The sequence below is a fragment of the Phyllobates terribilis genome, unplaced genomic scaffold (genome assembly GCF_046119375.1).
Source record: "Phyllobates terribilis strain yellow unplaced genomic scaffold, ASM4611937v1 Scaffold_9__5_contigs__length_417890890, whole genome shotgun sequence".
NCBI lineage: Eukaryota > Metazoa > Chordata > Amphibia > Anura > Dendrobatidae > Phyllobates > Phyllobates terribilis.
Window position 1 is genome coordinate 335,363,361 of NW_027362769.1, and position 19,063 is coordinate 335,382,423.

General features: G+C 58.6%; 1 protein-coding gene across 1 annotated transcript in view; it reads right to left on the minus strand.

Moving 5' to 3' along the window:
- The window catches only part of TMEM130 (transmembrane protein 130), a 78,877-nt gene that overhangs the window by 36,772 nt on the left and 23,042 nt on the right, over positions 1–19,063 (minus strand). The window contains exon 5 of the mRNA XM_073648013.1: positions 5,947–6,031. Coding sequence (XP_073504114.1) covers positions 5,947–6,031 — 85 coding nt within the window. The remainder of the gene's footprint in view (positions 1–5,946; positions 6,032–19,063) is intronic.

Consider the following 19,063-nt stretch of genomic DNA (forward strand, 5'->3'; position numbering starts at 1 on the left):
GCAAAAACACATGTCCCTTCTGCTTCTCTGGGCTCAGCCCCCTGAATGGCAGGACTGCTCTCACCCTCCCCCCAAAAGCTAAGTGTGCATTAGTGGAGGTATCTTTCTCAGGTCAAAGGCATCACCTGGGTCTACATGTGAGACTCCCTGTGGTGAAGGCTCCACTGGATCTTCTTTCAACACTTACACAATGGGCCTAGATGATTTTTGAACAATGGTTAGCGGCTCCTGAGATACCAATGAGATTAGTGGAATGGTGGACACATTACAAGTTAAATTAGTGTACATTAACTGGCGAGCAAGCAGAACATTAATAAAACACAGCCAGCAATCTCTAATAAAACACAAAAAGGTATTTCTCTTGGATTAACAAATCTAATCGTCTGGCTAATTAAGATTTTAAGTTGTATCGTCACAGGTACCCAAACCGCAAGATGGCTAAGCTAATAACTGTTGGTCTTTCGGACGGGTTCATGATTCCTCAATTTTCTGAGGTAGGGTGCACATGGGTAGATAACTTAGAATCAGTGGAGCTACACCCTGAGGTGGTGGAAAACAAAATAGAGAAGAAGTCAATAGCTAGAAGAGTGGCGCGCTCCTTTAGGGAGTGCCCATTTGTCAACCTCCGCCTTTAACCTCTGGGGGTAGTTCCAAAGAAAGAACCAAATTCGTTTTGGTTAATTCATCATTTGTCGTACCCATATGGTTCGTCATTAAACTATAGCATTAATAATAGCTTGATATCAGTAACATATACGTATTTTGGTAAGGCAGCAGAGATAGTTAAAGATTTGGGCCTGGGGCACTTTGAAGCATTTTCATCATTTATTGAATGGGTAACAGCGGTTCGGTGTATGAAAGGTGGGTTACCCCACTATCTAGATCATACATGTCAAACTCTGGCTCGTGAGCCAAATCTGGCCAGTAGGGTGGTTTTATTTTGCCAGTGACATCAGAACCACCACCCCTATGTGGGGCTTGTTATTCTGAATGCAGGACTATGTGGGGCCCATTATACTGTATGGAGGACTATGTGGGGCCATTATTCTGTATGGAGAACTATGTGGGGCCCGTTATTCTGAATGGAGGACTATGTAGGACCCATTATACTGTATGGAGGACTTTGTGGGGTCCATTATTCTGTATGGAGGACTATGTGGGGTTATTATACTGTATGGAGGACTATGTGGGGCCATTATTCTGTATGGAGGACTATGTGAGGCCCATTATTCTGTATAGAGCACTATGTGGGGCCATTATTCTGTATGGAGGGCTATGTGGGGCCCGTTATTCTGTATAGAGGACTGTGTGGGGTCCATTATTCTGTATGGAGGACTATGTGGGGCCATTATTCTGTGTGGAGGACTATGTGGGGCCCATTATTCTGTATGGAGGACTATGTGGGGCCCGTTATTCTGTATGGAGGACTTTGTGGGACCCAATATTCTGTATGGAGGACTATGTGGGGCCCATTATTCTGTATAGAGGACTATGTGGGGCCATTATTCTGTATGGAGGACTGTGTGGGGCCCATTATTCTGTATGGAGAACTATGTGGGGCTCATTATTCTGCATGGAGGACTATGTGGGGCCCATTATTCTGCATTGAGGACTATGTGGGGTCCATCATTCTATATGGAGGACTATGCGAGGCCCATTATTATGTATTGAGGACTAAGTGGGGCCCATTATACTGTGTGGAGGACTATGTGGGCAAAGTTATCAACCACTGAGGATCTTTGGACACTCCTTTATTCACTGAGCGGAATGGAGAGCACAATAGCGGTGTTAGGGGGTCTTCTGATGTGAAGTGAGAATCTTTTGTTTCTGCATTAGAGGACAAAGATGGGACGGCCTGATGGATCAAGTGACTCTGATGTGCGATAGAGCTCCAGCCCATCATCGTGCACCTAGGAGGAATCGACATTGGGAAGCCGGGCACGATTGAGCTGTTATTTAAAATGAAAATACATTTATTGGAATTAAGGAAGCTGCTTCATGGTGTTAAGATCGTATTTTCCATAATTGTGTCCAAACTACTCTAGTTCAAATCAAAAGATTTAAAATTTTGTGAACTAAGGGGCAAGGTTTCTCCTTGTGACAAGCCAAGTCTGGCATGCTAGTATGAGGAGACTTAAACGCCTTGCAAGTTCCTCTGGGAAATTAAATATGCAAATTAGCTCTTCAGAGAGGAACGCTGCTAGAACTCTAGCGCCACCTATTGGAAGTAGCTATGCTAAAAGTCAATATCGACTCTCTAACGAGCCTAACAATATGACTTAGGATAAAAGCCAAACCAGTGTTTCGGGGTATTGCCCCTCGTCCGTGCAAAGTATGAGATCTGATTTGGCTGGGTGAGAGGATTAAGACTGGGATCTAAGGGTTAAGGTTTCTCCTTGTGGAGAGTGTGAAAAAATTCGGAAGAGGTTGAACAGGTCAATGTGTAAGTTTATGCCAACAATTGGTGGTTTTTCTTCCAGACACGTTGACTTAGAAGTTGGTGTGCCGGGCCTTTTTCGGCATAACTGGGTACATTTATCTGAAAAAGGCAATATTTAACTTGAATTTGCAGGCGATGGTAGAGATGGCCCTCGGTGGGGCGAGGCAAGATGACCAAGTGGGTCAACTGTTCAGGGAACTGAATGGACAACAGGTATTGTAAAGGGTAACTGGGCTTGAGCTTTGTCTAAGCGGGTTTTTTGGTTTTAATAAAGAATAGATTGTTACATGAGCCGCCGAAGTTTGGTTACCTATGTATTTAAAGAATCTTAATAAAGACCGTGGAAAGATATTTTCACTAAGTCAACGTGTTCTGTGTAGTTATTATTTAAATTTATCTTTAGATATGGATATATTAAACGTTTTTTTATTAATATGACGAGTAATGCCATAATTCACTACTATCATTCCATGTTGCTTATGTGTCTATAGTCAACACTATGAGCTGATAATGTCGCTTGTTTGTGTACATCATATAGACAGAACCGGTGATTCCAGTCCATCTACTGTACATACGCTACATGGAGAAGGAGAAAAGTATTGGACCTCCTCCACATTACACCTACTCTTTACCACCACCCAATCTAGATCCACGGCCATTAATATTGAGTGGGGTCCTCCTGTGCAGCTATAACAGCTTACAAACTTCTGAGAAGGTTTTCTACAAGATTTTGAAGGTGTCTGTGGGAATTTTTGCTCAATCATCCAGAAGAGCATTTGTGAGGTCAGACCCTGATGTTGGAGGAGAGGCTGGCCTCACAATCTCCGTTCTAGTTCATCCCAAAGGTATTGAGGTCTCGTCTCTGTGCGACCGGTCATGTTCTTCCACATCAAACTCCCCCAACCAGGTCTTTATGGAAGTTGTGCACTGGGCACAGTCATGGGGAACAGAAAAGGGTCTTCCCTAAACTGTTCCCATAAAATTGGAGGCTACAATTGTCCAAAATGTCTTGATATGCTCAACTATTAAAGGGAACATGTCACCTTCAGAATGCGATTTACCTCCAGATATGGGGCTAATCTGCAGATAAATAGAGCTTAAATTATGTCTGACAAGTTTACTGGACCACAGCTACAGGGAGAAAGTGGAGTTCTATTATCCCTGCAGCCGCTTAAGTGAAATTGAGTGAAAGGGTCGACCCCAGAAAGACAAGCCCATGGCGTTATCCTCCTCCACCAAACTGTACAGCGGGCACAATGCAGTCAGGAGGGTAAGGTTCTCCTGACATTCACCAAACCCAGACTCCTCCACCAGATGTCAGACAGAGAAGATTTGTCACTCTACACATTTCCACTGCTTCACAGTCCAGTGGTGATGGCCTTACACCACTCCACCTGACGCTTATCATTGTGCTTAGTGATGTAAGGCTGCATGCATTTGTTCGGCCATGACGGCTCCCGGCGGGGGCGCAGTATTTGTGCTGATGTTAGTACCAGAGGAGGTCTGGACTCTGCAGTTATGGAGTCAGAGTGCTGGTGACTTGTCTGCCCTCTGCTCCTCAGCTCTCGGCCCCCCCGCTCTGTAATGTTACGAGGTCTCCACTTCGTGGCCGAGTTGCTGCAGTTTCTCAATAATATCACTCACAGGTGATGGGGGAATGATTAGGAAGGAAAAAATGTCATGACCAGACTTGTTAGCTCCTATTACAGGACCGCGCTGGTATCAGTGAGCTCTTTACCAATAGCAATTCTGTCACATGTTAGTAAAGGCAGACGGCATGGAGGGGAGCTAGAGAATATACCTCAGGTGGAGCGAGGGGCCAGATGGTATACACCAAGGGTGAGTGCCAGATGTTATACACCGGGGGGAGGGGCTGGATGTTATACACCAGGGAAGCTGGATGTTATACACCGGGGGGAGAGGTGGTGCCACGTGGAGCCGGATGTTATACACTGGGGGGAAAGAGGGGCTGGGTGTTATACACCGGGGGGAGCAAGGGGCCGGATGTTATACAACGGGGGGGGGGGGGGGGCGAGGGGCTGGATGTTATACACCGGGAGGGGGGGGGATTTTGGGCGAGAGACTAGATGTTATACACCAGGGTGGGCGAGGGGCCGGATGTTATACACCGTAGGGGATGGGGGCGGATGTTTGACACCGGGGGGTGCGAGAGGCTGGATGTTGTACACGGGGTGGGCGAGGGGCCAGATGTTATATACCGGGGGAAGCGAGGAGTCGAATGTTATACACTGGGGGTGATGGCCCGGATGTTATATACTAGGGGCGAGGGGTCGGATGTTATACACCGGGGGCAAGGGGTTGGATGTTAAACACCGGGGGAAGGGGCCGGATGTTACACAGCAGGGGCCGGAGATAATACACCAGGGGCGAGTGGTTTGATGTTATACACCGGGGGCGAGAGGCTGGATGTTATACATCGGGGGCCAGATGTTGGATGTTATACAACGGGGGCCGAATGTTATACACCAGGGCGAGGGGCCGGATGTTACACAGCAGGGACCGGAGATAATACACCAGGGGCGAGTGGTTTGATGTTATACACCGGGGGCGAGGGGTTGGATGTTATACATCGGGGGCCAGATGTTGGATGTTATACACCAGGGCGAGGGGCCGGATGTTACACAGCAGGGACCGGAGATAATACACCAGGGGCGAGTGGCTTGATGTTATACACTGGGGGCGATTGGCTGAATGTTATACATCGGAGGCCAGATGTTATACACCAGGGCGATTGGCCGGATGTTACACAGCAGGGGCCGGAGATAATACACCATGGGCGAGTGGCTGGATGTTATACACCGGGGGCAATGAGACTTTTCTCCATATTGTATGTTTGCACAATAAGACATCAGTAACTGATGTGTTTGGATGCCAGGACTAGCACTTTGTCGGACAGCAGTGGGTGTAATCAGAAGGTTCTTTTTCCCTATATACGATGCTTTCTAATATACTTTCTGATCTAATTTCTACCATTTTTAAGATCTTTGATTGCTGCCAGTGAAAAATATCTACAAAACCAAGTCATAATATGAAGTTTCTGTACACAGAAACCACATTTCCAACCTAGTCAGGAGTTGTCCACCTCTGGGGACATTTTTGTTCCCTCTTAAATGTATATATTTGGGGCTAAAATCATTTTTGCAATTGGGTTTCATTAAAAATGTTGCACTGTTTGGCTCTTTGTTTTCTGCACATTCAACTTTCATGTGGTCTGTGGTCATAAATCAGCTGAGAGGAGCTCAGAAAACACAGGTAAAGGAGTTAGAAACTCTCCCATTGAACATCAGAATGCGTTCACTGTCAGATGCTGAGTTAACCCATTCTACAGCCAGCAATAGACAGCGCAACATAGAAGCTATAGATCTGAAAGGGTGCAACATTTTAATGAAAAAGCAAAAAAATAAAAATGTTGCCAAAAATACATGCATTTAAATAAGAAAAAAAACTGTCCCCAAAGGTTGACAACCCCTTAAACTCACACTTACCTTCCAAAGATGTGCAGGGACATGCTGACGTTCTGCCCGGTGGTGGTCTCTCTGGGGCCAGCTATGGCGATACTGCTTATCACATCTGGAAACCAAAAAACAACACCGGTAACTTTCTGTGCACACCAAGGACGTAGTAGTATTGGGTCCAGTATAATAAATACAATGCTGCCTTAATAGCGATAGTACATGAAACAGAACTTTGTATTAAAGCCTTAAAGGAACACTAAACACAGGAAATTATCATAAAATCTAAAAATATCCCGGCGATATCTCCCAAATCTCATTTTCTTTGATCCTATCCTGTTTCATATCACAATTATGACTGATGAATATATAAGGAATCTTCTCCTTGTGTCTCAGGAGCTCAGCCATGTCCTACTTCCTTTTCATTACTTTCCTGGGTCTGGCAGCAAGACAACTGGCTGCAGAAGGAGCCTCCCCCCTCTGCCTTGTGTGAAGCAAGAGCCTCCACCCTCTGCTCGGTCTGCAACAGTAGCCTCCACCCTCTGCTTTGTCTGCAGCAGGAACCTCAATCCTCTATCCTGTCTGCAGCAGAAGCCTTCACCCTCTGCCCTGTCTGCAACAGTAGCCTCCACCCTCTGCCCTGTCTGCAGCAGGAGCCTCCCACCTCTGCCCTGTCTGCAGCAGGAGCCTCCCACCTCTGCCCTGACTGCAGCAGGAGCCTGCCACCTCTGCCCTGTCTGCAGCAGGAGCCTGGCACCTCTGCCCTGTGTGCAGCAGAAGCCTGCCACCTCTGCCCTGTCTGCAGCAGGAGTCTCCCCCCTCTGCCCTGTCTGCAGCAGGAGCCTCCCACCTCTGCCCTGTCTGCAGCAGGAGCCTCCCACCTCTGCCCTGTCTGCAGCAGGAGCCTCCCACCTCTGCCCTGTCTGCAGCAGGAGCCTCCCACCTCTGCCCTGTCTGCAGCAGGAGCCTCCCACCTCTGCCCTGTCTGGAGCAGGAGCCTGCCACCTCTGCCCCGTCTGCAGCAGGAGCCTGGCACCTCTGCCCTGTGTGCAGCAGAAGCCTGCCACCTCTGCCCTGTCTGTAGCAGGAGTCTCCCCCCTCTGCCCTGTCTGCAGCAGGAACCTTCCCCCTCTGCCCTGTCTGCAGCGGAGCCTCCCCCCACTGCCCTGTCTGCAGCAGGAGCCTCCCCCCTCTGCCCTGTCTGCAGCAGGAGACTCCCCCCTCTGCCCTGTCTGCAGCAGGAGCCTGCCCCCTCTGCCCTGTCTGCAGCAGGAGCCTGCCACCTCTGCCCTGTCTGCAGCAGGAGCCTCAATCCTCTATCCTGTCTGCAGCAGAAGCCTTCACCTCCTGCCCGGTCTGCAACAGTAGCCTCCACCCTCTGCCCTGCCTGCAGCAGGAGCCTGCCCCCTCTGCCCTGTCTGTAACAGGAGACTCCCCCCTCTGCCCTGTCTGCAGCAGGAGCTTTCACTCTCGGCCCTGTCTGCAGCAGGAGCCTTACCCCTCTGCCCTGTCTGCAGCAGGAGCATCTACCCCCTGCCCTGTCTGCAGCAGGAGCCTCCCACCTCTGCCCTGTCTGCAGCAGGAGCCTGCCACCTCTGCCCTGTCTGCAGCAGGAGCCTCAATCCTCTATCCTGTCAGAAGCAGAAGCCTTCACCTTCTGCCCGGTCTGCAACAGTAGCCTCCACCCTCAGCCCTGTCTGCAGCAGGAGCCTCCCACCCCTGCCCTGTCTGCAGCAGGAGCCTCCCACCTCTGCCCTGTCTGCAGCAGGAGCCTCCCACCTCTGCCCTGTCTGGAGCAGGAGCCTGCCACCTCTGCCCTGTCTGCAGCAGGAGCCTGCCACCTCTGCCCTGTCTGCAGCAGGAGCCTCCCCACTATGCCCTGTCTGCAGTAGGAGCCTCCCCACTCTGCCCTGTCTTCAGCAGGAGCCTCCACCCTCTGTCCTGTCTGCAGCAGGAGCCTGCCACCTCTGCCCTGTGTGCAGCAGAAACCTGCAACCTCTGCCCTGTCTGCAGCAGGAGTCTCCCCCCTCTGCCCTGTCTGCAGCAGGAGCCTTCCCCCTCTGCCCTGTTTGCAGCAGGAGCCTCCCCCCTATGCCCTGTCTGCAGTAGGAGCCTCCCCACTCTGCCCTGTCTTCAGCAGGAGCCTCCACCCTCTGTCCTGTCTGCAGCAGGAGCCTGCCACCTCTGCCCTGTGTGCAGCAGAAACCTGCCACCTCTGCCCTGTCTGCAGCAGGAGTCTCCCCCCTCTGCCCTGTCTGCAGCAGGAGCCTTCCCCCTCTGCCCTGTCTGCAGCAGGAGCCTCCCCCTACTGCCCTGTCTGCAGCAGGAGCCTCCCCCCTCTGCCCTGTCTGCAGCAGGAGCCTCCCCCCTCTGCCCTGTCTGCAGCAGGAGCCTGCCCCCTCTGCCCTCTCTGCAACAGGAGACTCCCCCCTCTGCCATGAATGCTACAGGAGCCTCCACCCTCTACCCTGTCTGCAGCAGGAGCCTCCGCCCTCTGCCCTGTCTGGAGCAGTAGCCTCTACACTCTGCCCTGTCTGCAGCAGGAGCCTTTCCCCTCTGCCCTGTCTGCAGCAGGAGCCTCCCCCCCTTTGCCCTGTCTGCAGCAGGAGCCTCCACCCTCTGCCCTGTCTGCAGCAGGAGCAACTCCCCTCTGCCCTGTCTGCAGCAGAAGCCTCTTCCCTCTACCCTTTCTACAGCAGGAGCCTCCACCCTCTACCCAGTCTGTAGCAGGAGCCTCCCCCCTCTGCCCTGTCTGCAGCAGGAGCCTTCCCCCTCTGCCCTGTCTGCAGCAGGAGCCTCCACCCACTACCCTATCTGCAGCAGGAGCCTCCACCCTCGGCCCTGTCTGCAGCAGGAGCCTCCCCCCCTCTACCCTGTCGGCAGCAGGAGCCTCCCCCCTCTGCCCTGTCTGCAGCAGGAGCCTCCCTTCCCTGCCTTGTCTGCAGCAGGAGCTTCCACCCTCTACCCTATCTGCAGCAGGAGCCTCGACCCTCTACCCTGTCTGCAGCAGGAGCCTCTCACCTCTACCCTGTCTGCAGCAGAAGCCTCCCCCTCTGCCCTGTCTGCAGCAGGAGAGTTCCCCCTCTGCCCTGTCTGCAGCAGGAGAGTTCCCGCTCTGCCCTGTCTGCAGCAGGAGCCTCCCCCTCTGCCCTGTCTGCAGCAGGAGAGTTCCCCCTCTGCCCTGTCTGCAGCAGGAGCCTCCCGCCTCTGCCATGTCTGCAGCAGGAGCCTCCCCCTTCTGCCCTGTCTGTAGCAGGAGTCTCCCACCTCTGCCCTGCCTGCAGCAGGAGCCTCCCCCCCTCTGCCCTGTCTGCAGCAGGAGCCTTCCCCCCTCTGCCCTGTTTGAAGCAGGAGCCACCACCCTCTACCCTATCTGCAGCAGGAGCCTCCACCCTCGGCCCTGTCTGCAGCAGGAGCCTCCACCCTCGACCCTGTCTGCAGCAGGAGCCTCCCCCCTCTACCCTGTCTGCAGCAGGAGCCTCCCCCCTCTGTACTGTCTGCAGCAGGAGCCTTCCACCTCTGCCCTGTCTGCAGCAGGAGCCTGCCCCCTCTGCCCTGTCTGCAGCAAGAGAGTTCCCCCTCAGCCCTGTCTACAGCAGGAGCCTCCCCCATCTGCCCTGTCTTCAGAAGGAGCCTCCTCACTCTGCCCTGTCAGAAGCAGGAGCCTCCCACCTCTGCCCTGTCTGCAGCAGGAGCCTCCACTCTCTGCCTTGTCTGCAGCAGGAGCCTCTCCCGTCTGCCCTGTCTTCAGCAGGAGCCTCCACCCTCTGCCCTGTCTGTAGCAGGAGCCTCCCCAGTCTGCCCTGTCTTCAGCAGGAGCCTCAACCCTGTGCACTGTCTGTAGCAGGAGCCTACCCCTCTGCCCTGTCTGTAGCAGGAGCCTCCACCCTCTGCCCTGTCTGTAGCAGGAGCCTCTCCCGTCTGCCCTGTTTTCAGCAGGAGCCTCCACCCTCTGCTCTGCCTGTAGCAGGAGCCTCCCCCTCTGACCTGTAAACAGCAGGAGCCTCCACCCTCTACCCTATCTGCAGCAGGAGCCTCCCCCCCTCTGCCCTGTCTGCAGTAGGAGCCGCCACCCTCTGCCTTGTATGCAGCAGGAGCCTCCACCCTCTGCCCTGTCTGCAGCAGGAGCCTCCACCCTCTGTCCTGTCTGCAGCAGGAGCCTCCACCCTCTGCCCTGTCTGTAGCAGGAGCCTCCCCCCTCTGCCCTGTCTTCAGCAGGAGCCTCCTCCCTCTGCCCTGTCTGCAGCAGGAGCCTCCCCCACTGCCCTGTCTTCAGCAAGAGCCTCCACCCTCTACCCTGTCTGCAGCAGGAGCCTCCCCACTCTGCCCTGTCTGCAGCAGGAGCCTCCCCCTCTGCCCTATCTTCAGCAGGAGCCTCCCCCTCTGCCCTGTCTTCAGCAGGAGCCTCCCCCCTCTGCCCGGTCTTCAGCAGGAGCCTCCACCCTCTGCCCTGTCTGCAGCAGGAGCCTCCCCCCTCTGCCCTGTCTTCAGCAGGAGCCTCTACCCTCTACCCTGTCTGCAGCAAGAGCCTCCCCCCCTCTGCCCTGTCTGCAGCAGGAACCTCCACCCTCCACCCTATCTGCAGCAGGAGCCTCCACCCTCGGCCCTGTCTGCAGAAGGAACCTCCCCCCTCTACCCTGTCTGCAGCAGGAGCCTCCCCCCTCTGCCCTGTCTGCAGCAGGAGTCTCCCTCCCCTGCCTTGTCTGCAGGAGGAGCCTCCACACTCTACCCTGTCTGCAGCAGGAGCCTCCCACCTCTGCCCTGTCTGCAGCAGAAGCATCCCCCTCTGCCCTGTCTGCAGCAGGAGAGTTCCCCCTCTTCCTTATCTGCAGCAGGAGCCTCCCCCCTCTGCCCTGTCTGCAGCAGGAGCCTCCCCCTCTGCCCTGTCTGCAGCAGGAGAGTTCTCCTTCTGCCCAGTCTGCAGCAGGAGCTTCCCGCCTCTGCCCTGTCTGCAGCAGGAGCCTCCCCCCTCTTCCCTGTCTGCAGCAGGAGCCTCCACCCTCTGCCCTCTCTGCAGCAGGAGCTTCCCACCTCTGCCCTGTCTGCAGCAGGAGCCTCCACCCTCGGCCCTGTCTGCAGCAGGAGCCTCCACCCTCTGCCCTGTCTGCAGCAGGAGCCTCCACCCACTACCCTGTCTGCAGCAGGAGCCTCCACCCTCTAGCCTGACTGCAGCAGGAGCCTCCACCCTCTGCCCTGTCTGCAGCAGGAGCCTCCACCCACTACCATGTCTGCAGGAGGAGCCTCCACCCTCTATCCTGACTGCAGCAGGAGCCACCACCCTCTATCCAGACTGCAGCAGGAGCCTCCACCCTCTAACCTGTCTGCAGCAGGAGCCTCCATCCTCTGCCCTGTCTGTAGCAGGAGCCTCCCCCGTCTGCCCTGTCTACAGCAGGAGCCTCCACCCTCTACCCTATCTGCAGCAGGAGCCTCCACTCTTTGCCCTGTCTGGAGCAGGAGTCTCCACCCTCTACCCTGTCTGTAGCAGGAGCCTCCACCCTCTGCCCTGTCCACAGAAGGAGCCTCCACCCTCTGCCCTGTCTGTAGCAGTAGCCTCCACCCTCTGCCCTGTCTGCAGCAGGAGCCTCCACCCTCTGCCCTGTCAGTAGCAGGAGCCTCCCCCCTCTGCCCTGTCTTCAGCATGAGCCTCCCCCCTCTGCCACGTCTGCAGCAGGAGCCTCCCCCTCTGCCCTGTCTTCAGCAGGAGCCTCCACCCTCTACCCTGTCTGCAGCAGGAGCCTCCACCCTCTGCCCTGTCTGCAGCAGGAGACTCCCCCTCTGCCCTATCTTCAGCAGGAGCCTCCACCCTTTGCCCTGTCTTCAGCAGGAGCCTCCCCCTCTGCCCTGTCTTCAGCGGGAGCCTCCACCCTCTGCCCTGTCTGCAGCAGGAGCCTCCCCCCTCTGCCCTGTCTTCAGCAGGAGCCTCTACCCTGTCTGCAGCAGGAGCCTCCCCCCTCTGGCCTGTCTGCAGCAGGAGTATCCACCCTCTACCCTATCTGCAGCAGGAGCCTCCACCCTCGGCCTTGTCTGCAGCAGGAGCCTCCCCCCTCTACCCTGTCTGCAGCAGGAGTCTGCCCCCTCTGCCCTGTCTGCAGAAGGAGCCTCCCTCCCCTGCCTTGTCTACAGCAAGAGCCTCCACCCTCTACCCTGTCTGCAGCAGGAGCCTCCACCCTCTGCCCTGTCTGCAGCAGGAGCCTCCCACCTCTGCCCTGTCTGCAGCAGAAGCCACCCCCACTGCCCTGTCTGCAGCAGGAGAGTTCCCCCTCTTCCCTATCTGCAGCAGGAGCCTCCCCCCTCTGCCCTGTCTGCAGCAGGAGCCTCCCTCCCCTGCCTTGTCTGCAGCAGGAGCTTCCACCCTCAACCCTGTCTGCAGCAGGAGCCTCCACCCACTACCCTATCTGCAGCAGGAGCCTCCACCCTCGGCCCTGTCTGCAGCAGGAGCCTCCCCCCCTCTACCCTGTCGGCAGCAGGAGCCTCCCCCCTCTGCCCTGTCTGCAGCAGGAGCCTCCCTTCCCTGCCTTGTCTGCAGCAGGAGCTTCCACCCTCTACCCTGTCTGCAGCAGGAGCCTCGACCCTCTACCCTGTCTGCAGCAGGAGCCTCTCACTTCTGCCCTGTCTGCAGCAGAAGCCTCCCCCTCTGCCCTGTCTGCAGCAGGAGAGTTCCCCCTCTGCCCTGTCTGCAGCAGGAGAGTTCCACCTCTGCCCTGTCTGCAGCAGGAGCCTCCCCCTCTGCCCTGTCTGCAGCAGGAGAGTTCCCCCTCTGCCCTGTCTGCAGCAGGAGCCTCCCGCCTCTGCCATGTCTGCAGCAGGAGCCTCCCCCTTCTGCCCTGTCTGTAGCAGGAGTCTCCCACCTCTGCCCTGCCTGCAGCAGGAGCCTCCCTCCCTCTGCCCTGTCTGCAGCAGGAGCCTTCCCCCCTCTGCCCTGTTTGAAGCAGGAGCCACCACCCTCTACCCTATCTGCAGCAGGAGCCTCCACCCTCGGCCCTGTCTGCAGCAGGAGCCTCCACCCTCGGCCCTGTCTGCAGCAGGAGCCTCCACCCTCGGCCCTGTCTGCAGCAGGAGCCTCCCCCCTCTACCCTGTCTGCAGCAGGAGCCTCCCCCCTCTGCACTGTCTGCAGCAGGAGCCTTCCCCCTCTGCCCTGTCTGCAGCAGGAGCCTGCCCCCTCTGCCCTGTCTGCAGCAAGAGAGTTCCCCCTCTGCCCTGTCTACAGCAGGAGCCTCCCCCCTTTGCCCTGTCTTCAGCAGGCGCCTCCTCACTCTGCCCTGTCAGAAGAAGGAGCCTCCCACCTCTGCCCTGTCTGCAGCAGGAGCCTCCACTCTCTGCCTTGTCTGCAGCAGGAGCCTCTCCCGTCTGCCCTGTCTTCAGCAGGAGCCTCCACCCTCTGCCCTGTCTGTAGCAGGAGCCTCCCCAGTCTGCCCTGTCTTCAGCAGGAGCCTCGACCCTGTGCCCTGTCTGTAGCAGGAGCCTACCCCTCTGCCCTGTCTGTAGCAGGAGCCTCCACCCTCTGCCCTGTCTGTAGCAGGAGCCTCCCCCGTCTGCCCTGTTTTCAGCAGGAGCCTCCACCCTCTGCTATGCCTGTAGCAGGAGCCTCCCCCTCTAACCTGTAAACAGCAGGAGCCTCCACCCTCTACCCTATCTGCAGCAGGAGCCCCCCCCCCTCTGCCCTGTCTGCAGTAGGAGCCTCCGCCCTCTGACCTGTCTGTAGCAGGAGCCTCCACCCTCTGCCCTGTCGGTAGCAGGAGCCGACACCCTCTACCCTGTATGCAGCAGGAGCCTCCACCCTCTGCCCTGTCTGCAGCAGGAGCCTCCACCCTCTGCCCTGTCTGCAGCAGGAGCCTCCACCCTCTGCCCTGTCTGTAGCAGGAGCCTCCCCCCTCTGCCCTGTCTGCAGCAGGAGCCTCCTCCCTCTGCCCTGTCTGCAGCAGGAGCCTCCCCCTCTGCCCTGTCTTCAGCAAGAGCCTCCACCCTCTACCCTGTCTGCAGCAGGAGCCTCCCCACTCTGCCCTGTCTGCAGCAGGAGCCTCCCCCTCTGCCCTATCTTCAGCAGGAGCCTCCACCCTCTGCCCTGTCTTCAGCAGGAGCCTCCCCCCTCTGCCCGGTCTTCAGCAGTAGCCTCCACCCTCTGCCCTGTCTGCAGCAGGAGCCTCCCCCCTCTGCCCTGTCTTCAGCAGGAGCCTCTACCCTCTACCCTGTCTGCAGCAAGAGCCTCCCCCCCTTTGCCCTGTCTGCAGCAGGAGCCTCCACCCTCCACCCTATCTGCAGCAGGAGCCTCCACCCTCGGCCCTGTCTGCAGAAGGAACCTCCCCCCTCTACCCTGTCTGCAGCAGGAGCCTCCCCCCTCTGCCCTGTCTGCAGCAGGAGTCTCCCTCCCCTGCCTTGTCTGCAGCAGGAACCTCCACACTCTACCCTGTCTGCAGCAGGAGCCTCCACCCTATACCCTGTCTGCAGCAGGAGCCTCCCACCTCTTCCCTGTCTGCAGCAGAAGCCTCCCCCTCTGCCCTGTCTGCAGCAGGAGAGTTCCCCCTCTTCCCTATCTGCAGCAGGAGCCTCCCCCCTCTGCCCTGTCTGCAGCAGGAGCCTCCCCCTCTGCCCTGTCTGCAGCAGGAGAGTTCTCCTTCTGCCCTGTTTGCAGCAGGAGCCTCCCGCCTTTGCCCTGTTTGCAGCAGGAGCCTCCCCCCTCTTCCCTGTCTGCAGCAGGAGCCTCCACCCTCTAGCCTGACTGCAGCAGGAGCCTCCACCCTCTGCCCTGTCTGCAGCAGGAGCCTCCAACCACTACCCTGTCTGCAGCAGGAGCCTCCACCCTCTATCCTGACTGCAGCAGGAGCCTCCACCCTCTATCCAGACTGCAGCAGGAGCCTCCACCCTCTAACCTGTCTGCAGCAGGAGCCTCCATCCTCTGCCCTGTCTGTAGCAGGAGCCTCCCCCGTCTGCCCTGTCTACAGCAGGAGCCTCCACCCTCTACCCTATCAGCAGCAGGAGCCTCCACCCTCTGCCCTGTCTGGAGCACGAGTCTCCACCCTCTACCCTGTCTGTAGCAGGAGCCTCCACCCTCTGCCCTGTCCGCAAAAGAAGCCTCCACCCTCTGCCCTGTCTGTAGCAGTAGCCTCCACCCTCTGCCCTGTCTGCAGCAGGAGCCTCCACCCTCTGCCCTGTCAGTAGCAGGAGCCTCCCCCCTCTGCCCTGTCTTCAGCATGAGCCTCCCCCCTCTGCCACGTCTGCAGCAGGAGCCTCCCCCTCTGCCCTGTCTTCTGCAGGAGCCTCCACCCTCTACCCTGTCTGCAGCAGGAGCCTCTGCCCTGTCTGCAGCAGGAGACTCCCCCTCTGCCCTATCTTCAGCAGGAGCCTCCACCCTCTGCCCTGTCTTCAGCAGGAGCCTCCCCCCTCTGCCCTGTCTGCAGCAGGAGCCTCCCCCCTCTGCCCTGTCTTCAGCAGGGGCCTCTACCCTCTACCCTGTCTGCAGCAGGAGCCTCTCCCCTCTGCCCTGTCTGCAGCAGGAGTCTCCACCCTCTACCCTATCTGCAGCAGGAGCCTCCACCCTCGGCCTTGTCTGCAGCAGGAGCCTCCCCCCTCTACCCTGTCTGCAGCAGGAGCCTGCCCCCTCTGCCCTGTCTGCAGCAGAAGCCTCCCTCCCCTGCCTTGTCTACAGCAAGAGCCTCCACCCTCTACCCTGTCTGCATCAGGAGCCTCCACCCTCTGCCCTGTCTGCAGCAGGAGCCTCCCACCTCTGCCCTGTCTGCAGCAGAAGCCACCCCCTCTGCCCTGTCTGCAGCAGGAGAGTTCCCCCTCTTCTCTATCTGCAGCAGGAGCCTCCCCCCTCTGCCCTGTCTGCAGCAGGAGCCTCCCTCCCCTGCCTTGTCTGCAGCAGGAGCTTCCACCCTCAACCCTGTCTGCAGCAGGAGCCTCCACCCTCTACCCTGTCTGCAGCAGGAGCCTTCCACCTCTGCCCTGTCTGCAGCAGAAGACTCCCCCTCTGCCCTGTCTGCAGCAGGTGAGTTCCCCCTCTTCCCTATCTGCAGCAGGAGCCTCCCCCCTCTGCCCTGTCTGCAGCAGGAGCCTCCCACCTCTGCCCTGTCTGCAGCAGGAGCCTCCACCTCTGCCCTGTCTGCAGCAGGAGAGTTCCCCCTCTGCCCTGTCTGCAGCAGGAGCCTCCTGCCTCTGCCCTGTCTGCAGCAGGAGCCTCCCCCCTCTGCCCTGTCTGCAGCAGGAGCCTCCCCCCCTCTGCCCTCTCTGTAGCAGGAGCCTCCCACCTCTGCCCTGTCTGCAGCAGGAGGCTTCCCCACTCTGCCCTGTCTGAAGCAGGAGCCACCACCCTCTACCCTATCTGCAGCAGGAGCCTCCACCCTCGGCCCTGTCTGCAGCAGGAGCCTCCCCCCTCTACCCTGTCTACAGGAGGAGCCTTCCCCCCTCTGCCCTCTCTGCAGCAGGAGCCTCTCACCTCTGCCCTGTCTGCAGCAGGAGCTTCCCCTCTCTGCCCTGTCTGCAGCAGGAGCCTTCTGCCCTCTGCCCTGTCTGAAGCAGGAGCCACCACCCTCTACCCTATCTGCAGCAGGAGCCTCCACCCTCGGCCCTGTCTGCAGCAGGAGCCTCCCTCCTCTACCCTGTCTGCAGCCGGAGCCTCCCCCCTCTGCCCTGTCTGCAGCAGTAGCCTTCCCCCCTGCCCTGTCTGCAGCAGGAGCCTCTACCCTCTGCCCTGTCTGCAGCAGGAACCTCCACCCGCTACCCTATCTGCATCATAAGCCTCCACCCTCTATCCTGACTGCAGCAGGAGCCTCCATCCTCTGCCCTGTCTGTAGCAGGAGCCACCCCCTCTGCCCTGTCTGCAGCAGAAGCCTCCACCCTCTGCCCTGTCTGTAGCAGGAGCCTCGACCTTCTGTCCTGTCTGTAGCAGGAGCCTCCCCCGCCTGCCCTGCTTTCAGCAGGAGCCTCCAACCTCTGCCCTGTCTGTAGCAGGAGCCTCCCCCTCTGCCCTGTCTACAGCAGGAGCCTCCACCCTCTACCCTGTCTGCAGCAGGAGCCTCCCCCTTCTGCTCTGTCTGCAGTAGGAGCCTCCCCCCTCTGCCCTCTCTGTAGCAGGAGCCTCCACCCTCTACCCTGTCTGTAGCAGGAGCCTCCACCCTCTGCCCTGTCTGGAGAAGGAGCCTCCACCCTCTACCCTGTCTGTAGCAGGAGCCTCCACCCTCTGCCCTGTCTGCAGAAGGAGCCTCCACCCTCTGCCCTGCCTATAGCAGGAGCCTCCACCCTCTGCCCTGTCTGCAGCAGGAGCCTCCCCCTCTGCCCTGTCTTCAGCAAGAGCCTCCACCCTCTACCCTGTCTGCAGCAGGAGCCTCCCCACTCTGCCCTGTCTGCAGCAGGAGCCTCCCCCTCTGCCCTATCTTCAGCAGGAGCCTCCCCCTCTGCCCTGTCTTCAGCAGGAGCCTCCCCCCTCTGCCCGGTCTTCAGCAGGAGCCTCCACCCTCTGCCCTGTCTGCAGCAGGAGCCTCCCCCCTCTGCCCTGTCTTCAGCAGGAGCCTCTACCCTCTACCCTGTCTGCAGCAAGAGCCTCCCCCCCTCTGCCCTGTCTGCAGCAGGAACCTCCACCCTCCACCCTATCTGCAGCAGGAGCCTCCACCCTCGGCCCTGTCTGCAGAAGGAACCTCCCCCCTCTACCCTGTCTGCAGCAGGAGCCTCCCCCCTCTGCCCTGTCTGCAGCAGGAGTCTCCCTCCCCTGCCTTGTCTGCAGGAGGAGCCTCCACACTCTACCCTGTCTGCATCAGGAGCCTCCCACCTCTGCCCTGTCTGCAGCAGAAGCATCCCCCTCTGCCCTGTCTGCAGCAGGAGAGTTCCCCCTCTTCCTTATCTGCAGCAGGAGCCTCCCCCCTCTGCCCTGTCTGCAGCAGGAGCCTCCCCCTCTGCCCTGTCTGCAGCAGGAGAGTTCTCCTTCTGCCCAGTCTGCAGCAGGAGCTTCCCGCCTCTGCCCTGTCTGCAGCAGGAGCCTCCCCCCTCTTCCCTGTCTGCAGCAGGAGCCTCCACCCTCTGCCCTCTCTGCAGAAGGAGCTTCCCACCTCTGCCCTGTCTGCAGCAGGAGCCTCCACCCTCGGCCCTGTCTGCAGCAGGAGCCTCCACCCTCTGCCCTGTCTGCAGCAGGAGCCTCCACCCACTACCCTGTCTGCAGCAGGAGCCTCCACCCTCTAGCCTGACTGCAGCAGGAGCCTCCACCCTCTGCCCTGTCTGCAGCAGGAGCCTCCACCCACTACCATGTCTGCAGGAGGAGCCTCCACCCTCTATCCTGACTGCAGCAGGAGCCACCACCCTCTATCCAGACTGCAGCAGGAGCCTCCACCCTCTAACCTGTCTGCAGCAGGAGCCTCCATCCTCTGCCCTGTCTGTAGCAGGAGCCTCCCCCGTCTGCCCTGTCTACAGCAGGAGCCTCCACCCTCTACCCTATCTGCAGCAGGAGCCTCCACCCTTTGCCCTGTCTGGAGCAGGAGTCTCCACCCTCTACCCTGTCTGTAGCAGGAGCCTCCACCCTCTGCCCTGTCCACAGAAGGAGCCTCCACCCTCTGCCCTGTCTGTAGCAGTAGCCTCCACCCTCTGCCCTGTCTGCAGCAGGAGCCTCCACCCTCTGCCCTGTCAGTAGCAGGAGCCTCCCCCCTCTGCCCTGTCTTCAGCATGAGCCTCCCCCCTCTGCCACGTCTGCAGCAGGAGCCTCCCCCTCTGCCCTGTCTTCAGCAGGAGCCTCCACCCTCTACCCTGTCTGCAGCAGGAGCCTCCACCCTCTGCCCTGTCTGCAGCAGGAGACTCCCCCTCTGCCCTATCTTCAGCAGGAGCCTCCACCCTTTGCCCTGTCTTCAGCAGGAGCCTCCCCCTCTGCCCTGTCTTCAGCGGGAGCCTCCACCCTCTGCCCTGTCTGCAGCAGGAGCCTCCCCCCTCTGCCCTGTCTTCAGCAGGAGCCTCTACCCTGTCTGCAGCAGGAGCCTCCCCCCTCTGGCCTGTCTGCAGCAGGAGTATCCACCCTCTATCCTATCTGCAGCAGGAGCCTCCACCCTCGGCCTTGTCTGCAGCAGGAGCCTCCCCCCTCTACCCTGTCTGCAGCAGGAGTCTGCCCCCTCTGCCCTGTCTGCAGAAGGAGCCTCCCTCCCCTGCCTTGTCTACAGCAAGAGCCTCCACCCTCTA